This window comes from Periplaneta americana, chromosome 9 (genome assembly GCF_040183065.1).
Source record: "Periplaneta americana isolate PAMFEO1 chromosome 9, P.americana_PAMFEO1_priV1, whole genome shotgun sequence".
NCBI lineage: Eukaryota > Metazoa > Arthropoda > Insecta > Blattodea > Blattidae > Periplaneta > Periplaneta americana.
In genome coordinates this window covers 163,101,496-163,118,326 of record NC_091125.1, presented here as the reverse complement: position 1 = coordinate 163,118,326, position 16,831 = coordinate 163,101,496, and the positions used below count along the sequence as shown (strand labels likewise).

At 35.5% G+C, this 16,831-nt stretch overlaps 1 protein-coding gene across 4 annotated transcripts in view; it reads left to right on the top strand.

The window, feature by feature from the left end:
* Positions 1-16,831, top strand: part of Marf1 (meiosis regulator and mRNA stability factor 1-like protein) — a 112,180-nt gene that overhangs the window by 69,934 nt on the left and 25,415 nt on the right. For all 4 annotated transcript variants that reach the window (XM_069836287.1, XM_069836289.1, XM_069836288.1 and 1 more), the window contains 5 exons: positions 1,115-1,342; positions 4,870-5,073; positions 7,044-7,311; positions 8,999-9,142; positions 13,330-13,454. In XM_069836287.1, coding sequence (XP_069692388.1) covers positions 1,115-1,342; positions 4,870-5,073; positions 7,044-7,311; positions 8,999-9,142; positions 13,330-13,454 — 969 coding nt within the window. The remainder of the gene's footprint in view (positions 1-1,114; positions 1,343-4,869; positions 5,074-7,043; positions 7,312-8,998; positions 9,143-13,329; positions 13,455-16,831) is intronic.

The window sequence follows — 16,831 nt, the reverse complement described above, 5'->3', positions numbered from 1 at the left end:
TACCGGTTGTTCTGTATGGCTGTGAAACTTGGACTCTCACTTTGAGATAGGAACAGAGATTGAGGGTTTTGAGAATAAGGTTCTTACGAAAATATTTGGGGCTAAGAGGGATGAAGTTACAGGAGAATGGAGAAAGTTACACAATGCAGAGCTGCACGCATTATATCCTTCACCTGACATAATTAGGAACATTAAATCCAGACGTTTGAGATGGGCAGGGCATGTAGCAAGTATGGGCGAATCCAGAAATGTATATAGAGTGTTATTTGGGAGGCCAGAGGGGAAAAGACCTTTGGGGAGGCCGAGACGTACATGGGAAGATAATATTAAAATGGATTTGAGGGAGGTGGGGTATGATGGTAGAGACTGGATTAATCTTGCTCAGGATAGGGACCAATGGCGAGCTTATGTGAGGGCGGCAATGAACCTCCGGGTTCCTTAAAAGCCAGTAAGTAAGTAAATAACAGAATCATGGATTGCATAAACTTAAGTCGATTTTTATTTTTTTAAGTCTTGACTTACGGACTGAAATACTCGGACATACTCTTAATGTTAATACATCAGTCTGTGCAAAAACATTCTACATGAGAGGCCTCTATAGCAGTGTCTTGGTCTATTGAAATCGCCGATGCATGCTAAAAGATTTCGTGGTTTACAAGCGAAGCAGGTTTTTTTTTTTTTTTCTGTTTTCCAAAAAACTACTCTGGATGACTTAAAAAATGTTTATATAGCCCATGATTCACAGTATGTAGAGGTTTTACCATAACACTAATGGAAAAATATGATTAAATCATTATAGCCTACATTACTTTAGTAATACTGGAACTAAAATGCTACAATATCGCAAAGATGCGTCCTTTCAAAGATATGTGAAATTTGTATCCTTTGCTGTGTAACAGCAATTCTGTTGAGCATCGTAGTTCATTGTGCATGCATCGCCATCTCCACACCTTTGTACCTCTTCTTGCCATCTATAAATTTCTAGCAACTGTTTGTGATGCTAGGTCTGTAGTTTACATTAATATATGATTTTATAAACATGCTGTTGGAGCAAAATTTGTGCAAGTTATGTATAATCCTTTATTACAGCTAGAACTGTTTTTCCTTTGTGTAGGTCGAAGAAGACAGTGAAGGAGAGCGCAAGGTAGTGTTGACATTGGAGAAAAGGTTGAGTGTGTTGGCTGAGCAGGTCTCAGCCCTTATAAGATCTCGCCATTCGTGCATGTCATTGTCTGCTCTCTCTTCGATTTTTCTCCGTCATCATGGCTATTCTCTGAAACCTGAGGCTTATGAATGTTCAAGTCTGGAAGAGCTCATGAAGAAGTTAGATCAGGTTGTTACAGTAAGTACCATTGCATCTAAAAATTTATAACATAGTTTAAGCAGTGATTTCAGTTCAATTAGCAAAACGGACAGAGAAGGTTTAGAATCTTATTGTGGACATGATGATATACCGAGACTTGAACTTTGGAGGCTACTGAGGTTGAGTTTCTATAAATTCCCTCTGTGTGCCTTGAGTTATGATTTCTGAAGCTTTGATCTTATCTGATCCACTTAGAGAAACAGGGTATAGTAGAATCCCTCTTATCCGGCACCAAAGGGACCAGCTAGTTACAGATACGAGATTTTGCCAGATAATTGAATAAACATTGGTATATACAAAAAAAAAAAAAAAGTGTTGTTGTTTTCTAATGCCAGGCGTTTGACAATAAAGTCATTTGATCTCTTTCACTCCAATATTTTTCGAAGATATTATCATGGTCAGCCACTGAAGCACAGATTTTGAGGTGTTCCGAATCCATTTCTTGGTTTGAGTTGCACAATGGGCAGTTAGGGGACTGATATATTCCAATTCTATGCAGGTGTTTGGCTAAACAATCATGGCCTGTTGCCAATCTAAATGCAGCTACAGACGATTTACGTGGTAAATCGGGAATTAACTGTGGATTATGATGCAGAGAGTTCCATTTTTTCCCTTGAGATTGTGTTATCAAATTTTGTTTGTTGAAGTCTAAGTATGTAGATTTAATAAATCTCTTCACACAGTAATACGTAGAGTTAGTAACAGGTCTGTAAGTAGCAGTGCTGCCCTTCTTTGCTAAAGCATCCCCATTCTCGTTTCCCAGGATTCCACAATGGGATCGTATTTCATGGTGCCAAATGTTGACACTGCAGGCATGTGAAGTTTATTTTTCTATTACTTGCTCATAACTGAATAAACATAAAAACTGTGTGGATTTTACTTATTAAAACATCACACAACACAAATAATACACTAATTCCAGGTTCGAATATTCACTGAAAATTAAAGTTCATGCGGTCTTCCTAATGTGGTAACACTGACGATCTGAACATAACTAAATAAACTATGTGTGGAATTTCCTTATTAAAACACATCACACAACACACATAATACACTAATTTCAGGTTTGAATATTCACTGAAAATTAAAGTTCGTGTGAACTTCCTAATGTGACAACCCTGATGGCCCAAACATAACTAAATGAACATAAAAACTGTGTGGATTTTCCTTATTAAAACACAACACAAATAATACACTAATTTTAGGTTTGAATGTTCACTGAAAATGAATGTTCATAGGAACTTTCTAATGTGGCAAAACTGATAGCTCAGATTGTGGCAATGTGGCAGATTCACAATTTTTTTTGACCCAGCCAAAAGTGCCATTGTTTTGGTATTGCTGGTTACGAGGGATTTTACTATCAAGTTAAAGAAGCATGACAAGAAAAAACACTTTCAAGAGATTGGAATTTCAGATTATTGTACAAAGAAAGGAATTAAGACTAGGAAAGTAATCGAAACTGTCATTAAGAATTATCAGATATCTTGTAAGTATATTCCTGTAAGATAAATTTTAGAAAAGCTGCAACACAATTACTTGTAAAAAAAAACCTATAAAAACAAGAAATAGAAATGCAGTAGTTACATTCAAACAAAAGGAGTGGCAAGCACAATAAGCCTTGGGCTGCAGTGTATGTCTCTGGTGCCTCCTTTGCAAGAGAGAGAAATATATATTACACAGTAAAATCCTATCAGAATGTTGTTGTTGTTGTTTTCTAATGCCAGGTGTTTGACAATAAAGTCATTTGACCTCTTGCACTCCAATATTTTTCAAAGAGATTATCATGACCAGCCACTGACGCACAGATTTTGAGGTGTTCCGAATCCATTTCTTGGTTTGAGTTGCACAGTGGGCAGTTAGGGGACTGATATATTCCAATTCTATGCAGGTGTTTGGCCAAACAATCATGGCCTGTTGCCAATCTAAATGCAGCTACAGACGATTTTCGTGGTAAATCGGGAATTAACTGTGGATTTTGATGCAGAGAGTTCCATTTTTTCCCTTGGGATTGAGTTATCAAATTTTGTTTGTTGAAGTCTAAGTATGTAGATTTAATAAATCTCTTCACAGAGTAATACGTAGATTTAGTAACAGGTCTGTAAGTAGCAGTGCTGCCCTTCTTTGCTAAAGCATCCGCATTCTCGTTTCTCAGTATTCCACAATGCGATGGTATCCATTGGAATACAATTCTTTTATTGAGTGATATTGAGAGAGCATTTTAGTTATTTCTGCTGTTTGAGATGAAGGTGTGTGTTTAGAGACGATTGATAGAATAGCTGCTTTGGAGTCTGACAATATAAATGCATTCCCAAATTTATTGATGTGACATAGAAGATTCCTGAGACACTCACTTATTGCAATGATTTCACCATCAAAACTTGTTGTTCCATATCCAAGAGATCTATAAATGAGAAGAGACAGCATGTAACACCTGCACTGGCACCTTGTTCTCTGGAGATCAAGGATCCGTCGGTTTATAAATGAAGCCAGTTTTGTGGAGGGTACCTAATATTAATTGTCTCTAAAGACAATTGTTTCAGTAGTTCAATGTTTACTTCTGATTTCAGTATTTCTTCTGTTAAATTTAGATTATATTCTATATTTAATAGAGTTAAAGGGTTTGGTTTAATTTGTAAGTTTTTTTTTTTAAATTCGGGATATTGATTTTCTGTTTTAATTCTTGAACAATGGATATGAAACTTTTTTGAGTTTTCAATCTACAGAGAGGACTGTATGAATGCCAATTGTTTCCTGGTAATCTGATAAGTTTTTCGTATTGAATCAGTGCTTTTTCTTCTATTATCATTTGGATGCTGTTAATGTTAGTGAGGAATCTCATAGAATCTATTGGAATTGTTTTGATTCCACCAGTAATGAGTCTGAGAGCTTGGTTTTGAACATATTCTATGTCGTTTATGAAAGGTGAAGTAATTAAAATTTCTCCGCAGTATGTCAGCACTGGCTGTATAAACATTTTGTATGTAGTGTTCAAACTATTCCTAGAGCATCCCCATTTCTTTCCTGCTAGTCATTTTAGAAGGGAGAATCTTTTACGAGCTTTTTCAGAAATGTATTTTAAATGGTTGCTCCATGTTAACTTACTATCGAAAATAACTCCAAGATATTTGGATTCATAAGTCCTAGGAAGGTGTTGGCCATTGTATTGGATATTGAATTCTCTTTCTTTTTTACCGAGTGAAAATATTTGGTAGTTACTTTTGCTTAAATTGAGTGTCATATAAAAGCTTAAATTGGCAGGTTAGCCACAAACACTGTTACATCATTAATCCATTATGTAATGCGAATCTGTAGAGAATAACATCTGACTCGGAAGAAAATAATATTTAGGCCAACTAAAATGCAGGATATTTGGAATAATTCAGGAACAATGGGACATTTGTGAAAAATGAAATTGGAATAAGTGAAACTCGTAGTTTGTAACACGAAAGGAAATTAGAACTTCTCAACTGTGTTAGCCTGCTATATTGAGATGTTTTTGTTGACAGCTTGTGCCCTCTTCTTCGGGTCCTGTGGTGGTGATGGTGGATCGTGGCAAGGTGCACCATCTGAGTCTCCAGGCAAGACGCATATTAATGGAGCAGCCCAATGGGCGGATGCTGTCTGGTGATTTTCTCAGGACGTTCTGGAATTACTACAATCAGACTATTGATTTGGAGCGAGTGGAGAAAGAACTCGGTGGAATTGTACAGGTTGTATTCTTATTAATAAATTATGAATTTAGTTCTGCATTTCTTTAAGCAGTTTATATATTTTTGATATCTACTGGATTGGTACATAAGTTCGTAGCGTTTTTCTATACTTTCATTCATTTAATAGTGCTATAGTGACACAGCTACCATAGCAACGAAAAACGCTACGAACTTATGCACAAACGCAATATTTTGTACCGTTTACCAGTATTCAGAGCTCCAGAAATTCAGTTATAAAAGCATAATTTGTATTTCTTCAGCTATAGGAATTGTTAAATGGGTTGATTTCTGACACTGTTATAATCATGTGGATAGTACTTATAAAGTAAAACATTGTTCTATGTAAAGATTAAGATATGTTGAACATGGAGTGAGGCCACTAAGGGAAAGTACCAAAGGAAAAGATTCGATTCGGTGCTGTGGATTGAGCCACGGCATATCTCAGGGTTAAAGCACCCAGTGCATAGAACTGGGGGTCCCGGGTTCGATCCCCGGCACCAGAGCATATTTTTCTCCATTAATAACCAATACAACAGTATTAACATTAGGGGAAATTATTATTATTATTATTATTATTATTATTTATCTTTATTTATTTTTTAGAAAAGTATTCATTTGGGACTAATACGGTGTTAGAATATTTTATTGTACTCTATCAAAGGAATAAGCTGTTAAAATCTGCACAGTCATATTTTCATAATTTTGTGAATATAGATTGTATATTATCTACTTACGGGGAGAGGATGGTATTTTTTGGTGAAAAATGAGTAAATTAAAAAAAAATACTCTGTGATATTTGTAGAATACATAGCATAGCATTTTGTGGGTATTTGTGCACTTGTCGGGTGTTGAGACGCCATTTTTAAACTTCCTGCGTTATGGATTTTTAAATCACTCGCCCCCTTTTATTGTTGTTTCCGGTAAATTAAATTTGATTTTTTTTTTTTTTTTTTTTAATACTTTTTGATATGTGTGGAATGCATTGCATAACATTTTGTGGGTATTTGTGCCCCTACCAGATGTTGAGACAGCATTTTTAAACTTCCTGCGCTATGAATTTTTAAATCACATGCTACCTTTGATCGGTTTTCAGTAACTTTTTTTTTTTGCTACATTGCCAAACAAAAATGGATATAATTTCTGAACTATTAAAGATACATGCATGAAATTTAAAACACACTTTATTTAGACTATTAGGAAACTTTTCTCTGTAACAGTATTTTGTTACTTGATTTCATTTTTAAAATACGTCAATTTGTTTGCAAAAAAAATATAAAAAGAAGTGTTATAAAAATTTAATTGCTTATTTTACAAACGTAGGGACTAATATTAAAATTCTGTTACAGTCAGTTTGTAGAGCATGCTTTTGCAAGTACATTGCAAAAAACTGTTTGAATCTATCTTTAAAAATGGTTTAGATATATCGGTTTTAGTAAAATCTTGCATTGGGTATATTTTTTTTCAAATCTGGACCCCCAGATAATTTTTTTTTTTTTTTTTTCAAAATATTTATAGTTGGTTGAGTTGCTACAGCTATGAGCTCTCTACATACAAAAAATTAATATTTTAAACCAAATAGGAAAAAGGTTTTAAAAAATACCATCCTCTCCCCTTAAACTATCAAATGTACACATCATATACAAATAATGAAGTATTTCTTTCAGTTAGGATTATAAAGATGCATTTCGTGTTCAATCCAGAAAATGGAAATTCTTATTTGAGTATATATTAAATTATTTCATCCACTTGAATTTTTTAATAATAGTTCTAGAAAATAAATTATGAACAGTTGTATAAGTTGCAACATGATAAAGGAACTAAATTTTTACAAAATGCATAATATGTGTAATGAGAAAGTATGTGTCATCTTTGTGACAATCACTTTTATTTATCTTTGTTGATTCGAATCCACGTGTAGTTTTCATATTTTAATGGTTCCATATACTTAGTTACAAAACTAATTGTTACAGATAACAAAACGTGATGGTGGTGTGTATGTGGAGCTGACACCAATACAGATGTTCGCACGCAACATTTATCACCTGTTGTTTGAATCTGACGGCCGACTGCCTCTGTCATCATTTGAGGCTGCGTACCTCCACAAGTATGGCGTTGCGTGCCAGCCCGCAAAGTTCGGGCATGTGAATGTCGTGTCACTGCTGCAGTCCATTCCTGATGTAGTGATGCTGCGGGGGAGGGCACACAAGAAGACTCTTGTCTTGAATTTGAATCTCGCCTGTGAGTTAACAGACTTTAAAGATTATTAAGTTATTTCCATAATTGTCTTAGTTTTGTGGAATTAATGACAATAACTGAAGCTATAGAGTAAATTGGATTTGAAGTGTTTAGGTACAAATATTAGCTACGCTTTCAATATTATTATTATTATTATTATTATTATTATTATTATTATTATTATTATTATTATTATTATTATTATTTATATTATTATTATTAATATTATTATTATTATTATTATTATTATTATTAATATTATTATCATTATTATATCCAATGGGGGGTAGCCCTATTTTACATATGTATGCTAGGGCTATAGTTTTACACAAAAAATAGGCCTAAGCATAAAAACAAATTGAAAAGAAAAATAAATTAGCTTACATAATGGAAACAAAACATAAACAATCCGTAATTTAAACATTGAGATTGCAAATCAAACATCAGGCATCAATTGAGACATACAGAAAACAGTTACAACACATAAACATAACATTTCTTATAGCAGTACTCTATAACACAATTAAGCACTTTCCCTAACATTTACATCATAAATTAATACACAATAGTCACACAAACACAATCAAGCATCCCATAACTATGACTCACATACACAACAAATCAAGCATCCTCTACAACACATACACTTCAAAATGATAACTATACTTTTAAAAGTTATAAATTTGGCTCCAAAAAGAATAAATAGGACACTGTTACTAAATACTGTTGTTTTCTACAAGGTCTTAAAATACAGCTGTAATAAATCTGTGAAATTCCTTTATGCAACATTGCTTCAGAAAAACTTTTGTTATTGGTGGTGAGAAAGTTGTATCACACATGCTAAGATGGGTTTCTAGCCGGTATCTCTTGCGTTCTTGTAGCGGGCACTCGAATAACAGGTGGTCTACTGTTTGCGTGGGGTGTTCATAGGGACATGAAGAGCCGTTTGGGTCGTCAGTTTTGAAATGTTCAAAATATGAATTAAACTTTCCGTGTCCAGTCATGAATTGCGTGGATATGTGTGACTAATGCCTACCCACTTCACTTGCGTGATTCGGGTTCCACATACTGCGGATAGAAGGCAGGACTGTGACCCATTTTCAATTTGCACACCACTTCGGCGGGCCACGTTATGCAAATTGCGTGGATATGTATGATGGTTCATAATTCTTTACAGTTAGTCTATCTTTAACTGAGGGAAAATATAGTGATTTTGTGATTTGGCCATTTGTACCAAATCACAAAATCACAAAATCCCACAGTTAAAGAAAGTTAAGCTTTTAATATTAAGTGGAATGGAAGAGGAATGGATTGAGCTTGGGTTAATTTTTTATGGGATCTGATCACTGAAGCCACTCCTCGATGTCGGGAATTTAAATGTAAAGGAACTCTGTCCCTGGAAGAGACGAGCAAAATTTTGCCGGTCATTTTTTGCTGAAGTTTCTGCTTCACAGACTATACCAATCTGTAGATGTTCACAAGGGAACTGTTAATGAACTTATGTCGAAACCTTCCCTGAGACTGTGTATATATCCATAGTTCTCCACATCACATAGATAAAAATATCTTCCATCCAAATGTAAAACCACGTGGTCCATTACGGTCTCATGCAATCTCTTAGCCAGGCATCCATTAGTTACTTATTGATTTGTTTAATGCTAATGATACAGTTGTATGTTCGATATTGCAGCTGTGGGAATGCCACTTCCTTCCAGCTTCAGCAACCAGAATGGAGGTCCAGTTGAAGATAATGATAATTTGTCCAGTGGAGATTCAGAAATTCGTCCGCTTGAGTCTAGTAAACAGTCATCAGAAGAAGAAAAAAACATTACAGGTATGTACATTTCGCAGCAATTTATAAGTTCCAGTTGCATAATACTGCTCATGCTCGTCTTGTCAGAGCCATAATTCACCAGTTAACACATACTTAAACCAATTAATTTTGCTTTATTTTTGTTTATGTGTGAAGTACGAGGGGGATCCAGGAAATAATGATCGTTTTGTTGTAATAATTAAAAAAAATATATTTATTTGAAAAAACAAAGTCTGTTACATAACTGAAGCTTCCTTTACTTCTCTACATAATCACCACCTACATTTAAGCATTTGTCGTATCTGTTCACTAGCTTTAGAATTCCCGTTCAGTTCATTAAGCCAGGTGTTCACTGTCTTCAACTCTTCATCACTTCCAAAATGCGTACCACCCAGAAAGTCTTTCAGCTTAGTGAAAAGGTGAAAATCGCTAGGAGCAAGGTCTGGACTATAGGGCGGATGATCAAAGATTTCCCAACCGAATTGATCCAGCAATTCTCGAGTTGAAGCAGCAGTGTGCGGGCGGGCGTTGTCGTGAAGAAGCACAACTCCTCTCGAAAGCATTCCTCGCCTCTTGTTTTGGATGGCTCGCTGTAGTTTTCGTAAAGTCTCACAATAACGATTTGCATTGATCGTAGTGCCTTTTGGCATGAAATCCAGCAAAAGAACACCTTTGTGATCCCAAAAGACAGTAACCATGACTTTTTGTGTTGAGAGAGTCTGTTTGAATTTTCTCGGTTTCTTGGGTGATGAGGGATGATGCCACTGACGTGATTGGCGCTTGGTCTCTGGGGTGTTGTGAGACACCCAGGTCTCATCACCAGTCACAATGTGATCAAGAAAGGCGTCTCCATCTGTGTGATACCGCATCAAGAATGTCAATGCTGAGGCCGTTCTCTGAGTTTTGTGTTGGTCACTCAGTTGCCGTGGAACCCATCGTGCACAGATTTTGTGGTAGCCAAGATGTTGCAACACAATTTCACCTAGCAAAGAACGAGAAATGTCAGGAAAGGCAATATGCAATTCGTCGAGTGATGTGCGCCTGTCTTGCAAGATTCTGTCGTTCACTTTAGTCTTCAGGTCTTCTGTGATGAGTGATGGGCGTCCGGGTCGAGTTTCATCGTGGACATTTGTTCGCCCATTGTTGAACATTTCGCACCATTTTCTCACATTTCTTTCATTCATTACAGTATCACCATACACTTCTTTCAATTGCCGGTAAATTTCTGCAGGTTTCAAATGTCGGGCATTCAAAAATCGAATCACACTCCTCACCTCACAGTCGGCGGGATTATCAATCACATCGTTCATTTTGAAGTAACACAAAATGCACAATGGCGACTTGTTGCAACCAGTACTCACAACATTATGAGAACACATGTTAAGGAAGCCAGTTGACCTTCAAACAAGGAAGGGGAGTCAGCTGCGCGGCGGGTATGCGCGAACGGTCGTTATTTCCTGGATCCCCCTCGTATGTTATAAAATCAAATGGAGGGGTGATTTTAGATGCATCAGAGCCTTTGCAGAGTGAAATAATAATAAAATTGATAACTACAAAATCAGTCAAAGCGAATATGAACAGGAAAACCACATATTATGCCAACCTGGTACTATCAGATTCAGTAGCGTAGATTGTTACAACAGGGTTCTACAAAGCGAGTGAATAGTAGTAGTTCTAGTCTTCGACAGTCTCCATTTTTTAAATTATAAATTTCTCATCATATGTCTCACAAAGCTAGATTTATGTTGTGATATCTTTCACAATATATGCCCAAACTCTAGTAAATAACGAACCCTATCCCCTCTCAAGCAATACTTCATGTCTAAATAAAACTGTATCTCGTCATTACTCTTGAAGATGACAGACAACTCCATCAATAAATCATTGCCCTGGTTTGCAAAGGTAATTCTGCATCAATGGCAGCCAGAGTGATTGGAGTCTTATAAAAATATTATTTCCCACAAATTTTTGCAACGAAGTTTATTGACAAATGCCATTTAACATTTAAAATAAATAAATTAAAAACGAAAATAAAAATTAATTTTACTCTACTGGGATGCGAGCTCATAACCCATGGAATGGAAAGCAGACATCTTACCCCCCACACCACACATACCTCATAAAGTTGACTACTTTCCATGAACAAACACCATAGCAGTGCCTTCAAGTGCAGTTGTTTACACGTGTGAACCGTGTGGTGGAACTTTGCATTTTTAATACCAAGAGTCGGCCCATTCTGTTTGCCATGAAGTATAAATTGTAAATTATGTTTATTTAACATTGCTTGGAACTGCCAAGGTTACATCAGTGTCGCCAATGTGCCAGAATTCTGTCTCGCAGGAGTTCTTTTACATGCCAATAAATCTACTGACAAGAGCCTGTTGCAATTAAGCACACACAAATACCATCAACTTGCCTGGAATCGAACCTGCAACCTGGGCACAGAAGGCCAGCATTCTACAGACTGTGCCACCCACAAAGTGTACATTGTTCCTTACATTTGTATGTTTGAAACAAACTATCCTAACGGAGGCAGGCAAATATTGATTTTGTTCCTTAAAATAGATCATACCATTTTCTTTTCATACTTGTTATCTTCTTAGAGATGTGAAATTCGCAACTCGTAAATTGTTTGTTTTAATTATGAATAGTTTTTTTTTTTTTTTTTTTTTTTTTTTTTTGTACCTACATCAAATATTTCACACCACTGTGGCTCCTCATCTTGTCCTTTTTGGCGTGAAACATCTACATTCGACTTTAAAAAGTGAGAATTGTAATGTTTTAATATAAAAGATTTGCTCTGACATCACTCATGGAAAGAGGAAATGTTAAGATGAAATGGAGATCAACTAGGACACTGTATCACTGTTCTGAGAAGTTTTCTCTTGGAGAACTGCCATAAAAGCTCATAGTAACTAGATTTACTTTAAATATGCTTCTCTAGTGTTGGTAGAAATGGAAAGGGACTCAATGTTCAAGATTTTGAGACATTCTGCAATTATTTTGCTTTGACAGTATACGCAAGTTGTTTGTTGTACACATAAATTATTAACAAATTTACATATAGGCCTTACTTACTTAACTTACTGGCTTTTAAGGAACCCGGAGGTTCATTGCCGCCCTCACATAAGCCAGCCATTGGTCCCTATCCGGAGCAAGATTAATCCATTCTCTATCATCATATCCCGCCTCCCTCAAATCCATTTTAATATCTTCCCATCTACGTCTCAGCCTCCCTAAAGGTCTTTTTCCCTTCGGCCTCCCAACTAACACACTATATGCATTTCTGGATTCGCCCATACGTGCTACATGCCCTGCCCATCTCAAACGTCTGGATTTAATGTTCCTAATTATGTCAGGTGAAGAATACAATGCTTGCAGTTCTGTGTTGTGTAACTTTCTCCATTCTCCTGTAACTTCATCCCTCTTAGCCCCAAATATTTTCCTAAGCACTTTATTCTCAAACACCCTTAACCTATGTTCCTCTCTCTAAGTGAGAGTCCAAGTTTCACAACCATAAAGAACAACCAGTAATATAACTGTTTTATAAATTCTAACTTTCAGATTTTTTGACAGCAGACTGGATGATAAAAGCTTCTCAACCGAATAATAACAGGCATTTCCCATATTTATTCTGTGTTTAATTTCCTCCTGAGTATCATTTATTTTGTTACTATTGCTCCAAGATATTTGAACTTCTCCACCTCTTCAAAAGATAAATTTCCAATTTTTATATTTCCATTTCGTACAATATTCTCGTCACGAGACATAATCATATACTTTGTCTTTTCGGGATTTACTTTACATATAGGCCTAGAATTCATAATATTACTTGGGATAAAAATATTAATAAAGGATCGTCTTTTATTTTTATTTCATTATTCTCAATAATTATATTTAATAATCTTCTTGATCTATTCCCAAGTACTTTCTATCACAATGTAGGACTGATAAAATGAACCCCTAATGTCTATCGATAAAATAAAAAGAACAAAAGCAGTACTGTATCATTGTATGCAATGGTGCTTTATCCTGTAAACTAAATTACATAAATTTGTTCCTTACAACATTGTATGGGTTGATTAAAATTTAAAGATAATTTTTATAGAGCATTTTCTGAACTCTTTAGGGCACTGTTGCATTTTTGCTGCTGCTGCTGCTGAGCATTAAAGTCACAGCCCATTGATAACTCTGTCTTTGATTTTCAGACTCAAAATCTGAACCAGTCGAAGTTGAGAACACAGCTGATAAATTCCTGAAAAGTATCTTGAGCTGTGGCTCTCAGTTTATGTTCGATTCACCTGCATCTTCAAAACCAGAATCTCCAATAAAGGTAATTATTGTTGAAATGTGTTTTGCATGGAAATAAAGTTTTGCATTGGTCTTGAGGAAACTCCTATTCGAATGCTTTATTCTCTATTTCAGTAATCTAATCTTCCTTTTTATAATCGAATAGCCGCCCAAAACAGGGTTGTAACCCTCATTTCTCATAAGTTGACTTTATAGTGAATAATGATGTGCTATGTGCGATGCTTGTACTTGTATTAAAATCAGCACACATGTCAGATTGTCAACCTTGCTCTTAAAAATTGAAACTATGTACGGGCTATTCCATCTCAAATCGACCGAAATATAGAGAAAATTGACCTTGCAATTTTTAAACACAATGAAACTTTTTCTGTCTGTAGACAACTGTGATATAATGCTTTGTGCAAAGTTTGAGGCATCAGAACTTAATACCGGTAGTGTTTAAATTAATAATATTTTAATTTATCGTATTTTCATAAAATTAGCAAGTTTAAACTGTTGTGGCTCCGAAACCCTTTCACCCAATGATCAAAATCATGGTTTATTTTGATGCTGAGAAGTTAAAGTTTGTATTGACATGTTAACAGTTTTTCTTACTTTTTATGGACGGACTTATATGGACTTACACCGACGGATCCTTGATCTCCAGAGAACAAGGTGCCGGTGCAGGTGTTACGTGCTGTCTCTTCTCACTTTATAGATCTCATGGATATGGAACAACAAGTTTTGATGGTGAAATCATTGCAATAAATGAATGTCTCAGGAATCTTCTTTGCCACATCAATAAATTTCGGAATGCAGTTATATTGTCAGACTCCAAAGCAGCTATTCTATCAATCGTCTCTAAACACACACCTTCATCTCAAACAGCAGAAATAACTAAAATGCTCTCTCAATTATTATCACTCAATAAAAGAATTGTATTCCAATGGATACCATCCCATTGTGGGATCCTGGGAAACGAGAATGCGGATGCTTTAGCAAAAAGGGCAGCACTGCTACTTACAAACCTGTTACTAAATCTACATATTACTCTGTGAAGAGATTTATTAAATCTACATACTTAGACTTCAACAAACAAAATTTGATAACTCAATCCCAAGGGAAAAAATGGAACTCTCTGCATAAAAATCCACAGTTAATTCCCAGTTTACCACGAAAATCGTCTGTAGCTGCATTTAGATTGGCAACAGGCCATGATTGTTTGGCCAAACACCTGCATAGAATTAGAATATATCAGTCCCCTAACTGTCCACTGTGCAGCTCAAACCAAGAAATGGATTCGGAACGCCTCAAAATCTGTGCGTCAGTGGCTAGTCATGATAATATCTTTGAAAAATATTGGAGTGCAAGAGGTCAAATGACTTTATTGTCAAACGCCTGGCATTAGAAAACAACAACAACAACTTTTTATGGAAATGGAGAAATTTAGATTTTTCTTCATTAAGATGCCTTTGGCCACGAAAAAATATTTTTAAAATATATGGTTAGATTCCGCATTGAATGTACAAATAAACACATATTTTTTACTGGTGGTATGTTGATAAGAAAGTATTGAAAATATCAAATGAAAATAAATAGTATGCACGTGAACTAACCAGCTGACTGTGAGGTGGGAGCTAGCCGAGGTAAGCAAGGCCAGTAGACATAAACACGTGATGTGTCGTCTAGCAGTCATGGCTGTGCTAGCTTTATCACAGGTTTTCATAAACACAGGAGTAAAATGACGCCCAATGCTCGCTTATCTTCAGCTCTCGGCCAGTACATGCGGTACTGCTCCGTTCAAGTTTAGGTGTGTGAAAATCTATTTAATGCCCTTGAAACTTACTGCCGAGCCACTAAGCAAACAATGCCGAATCCCTCTTAATAATGCAAGGTTTTTTTCTCAATATTTTTTTACATTTTTACAAATGGCCTAAAAGCAAGTAAAATCAGATTATCTGTCTCTCTGTGTACAATAAAAATGATTACTTCTTAACGTAACCTACGAAATGTCAGCTTCAAAATAAGCTCTCGTTCAATGTTCTGCAGTAAATGGTTCCAGAGTTCTGAGCGCTGAAAGAGGCTTGTTTTTATAAAATACGCTAAATTTGTCACTCAATAATACGAAAACCGTTGGACTTTCGATAGTATGTTTTTGAAAATGCACTCCCCTCAGCACCTTGTATAAATAGGGAAAAAATCAGAGTATAAAAAAATGCGAGGTTTTTTACTGATCGATTTCATATGGAATAGCCCGTACAGTACAATGTGTTTTTCCTCATTTTTTAAGAATTTCGTATTTGTTGCTTACAACTTTGCTCTGGACAGCTATTCAATTCTGACTTTTTAAATTCGTCAATATGGAAGTTATTTAGAACTGTAAGACTTTCAAAACTAAAAGCAACTGATATTCTGTATAGATATCTTTTTGAAAGCACAGTGCTCATTTTAAAACTTATTTTTCGGTATAAGAAGTTCCCATAAACTAAGAATAGTTGTTACTGTAAAACATAAGCTGAGATATGATGACGAAACAAGAGGTCGAGTTTGAGTGTTGGTTGGCTAGAGTTGAGTTGTGTACTCCTCGTCAGCCTTTACATTGATTATGAGAGAGGCAGACGTCTGATCTCAGAACAACAACTAATATAAGATTTGTTTATACAGAAATCAAATGACAAGTGTTTCTATTAGTTCTACAAACCTTTAAAAAGTGCAATCTTAAATGACCTACTTATTTTATAATAGTTCATGAGAAATTTCTGTATATAGAGAGGCAGACCATGGGTTTGTTTCACAGTGTTAACAAATTAACAATATACAAATAACAAGTAAAAGATTACAAATGTGTGTAAACTGTTTCACAATGCAATCTTATTAATTTGTGAAGTTTGAGAAGCTTTACAAAACCAGCTAAAGAAATTCACAAACAAAAGAGTTTTCATTATAATTATGTCATCAATGACAATTTACGATAAATAGCTAAGGAACAGAGCTAAAGTTGTCGTACTTTTACCACATTGGAGATGTTTATACTTTGTTTAGAACAGATTATATAAGTTCAGTAAACCATAATTATTTCAACAATAGAAGATACGAGGGTCGGTCAGAAAGAAATGTCTCCTGCTTTTTTCCTCCTTAAATAAGTTGGTAATGCGAAAAATTTGAATTTGGTGCGATTTCTCAAACCTTCTTCTACAGTCCATTGCAGTTAACAGCTTCCTAAGTCAACATGGCAGCATTGCATCAGTTTAGAAAATGGCTGACATCAATGTACGTATAAGACAGTGTGCTGTGATAGAATTCCTGAATGTGGAAGGTGAAATGCCCATTCACGTTCAAGGCTGAAGAAGGTTTATGGAGATGCATTGTTAGACGATGGGTTCATTCATGGATGAATATATAATAGGATGCGAAACTTAC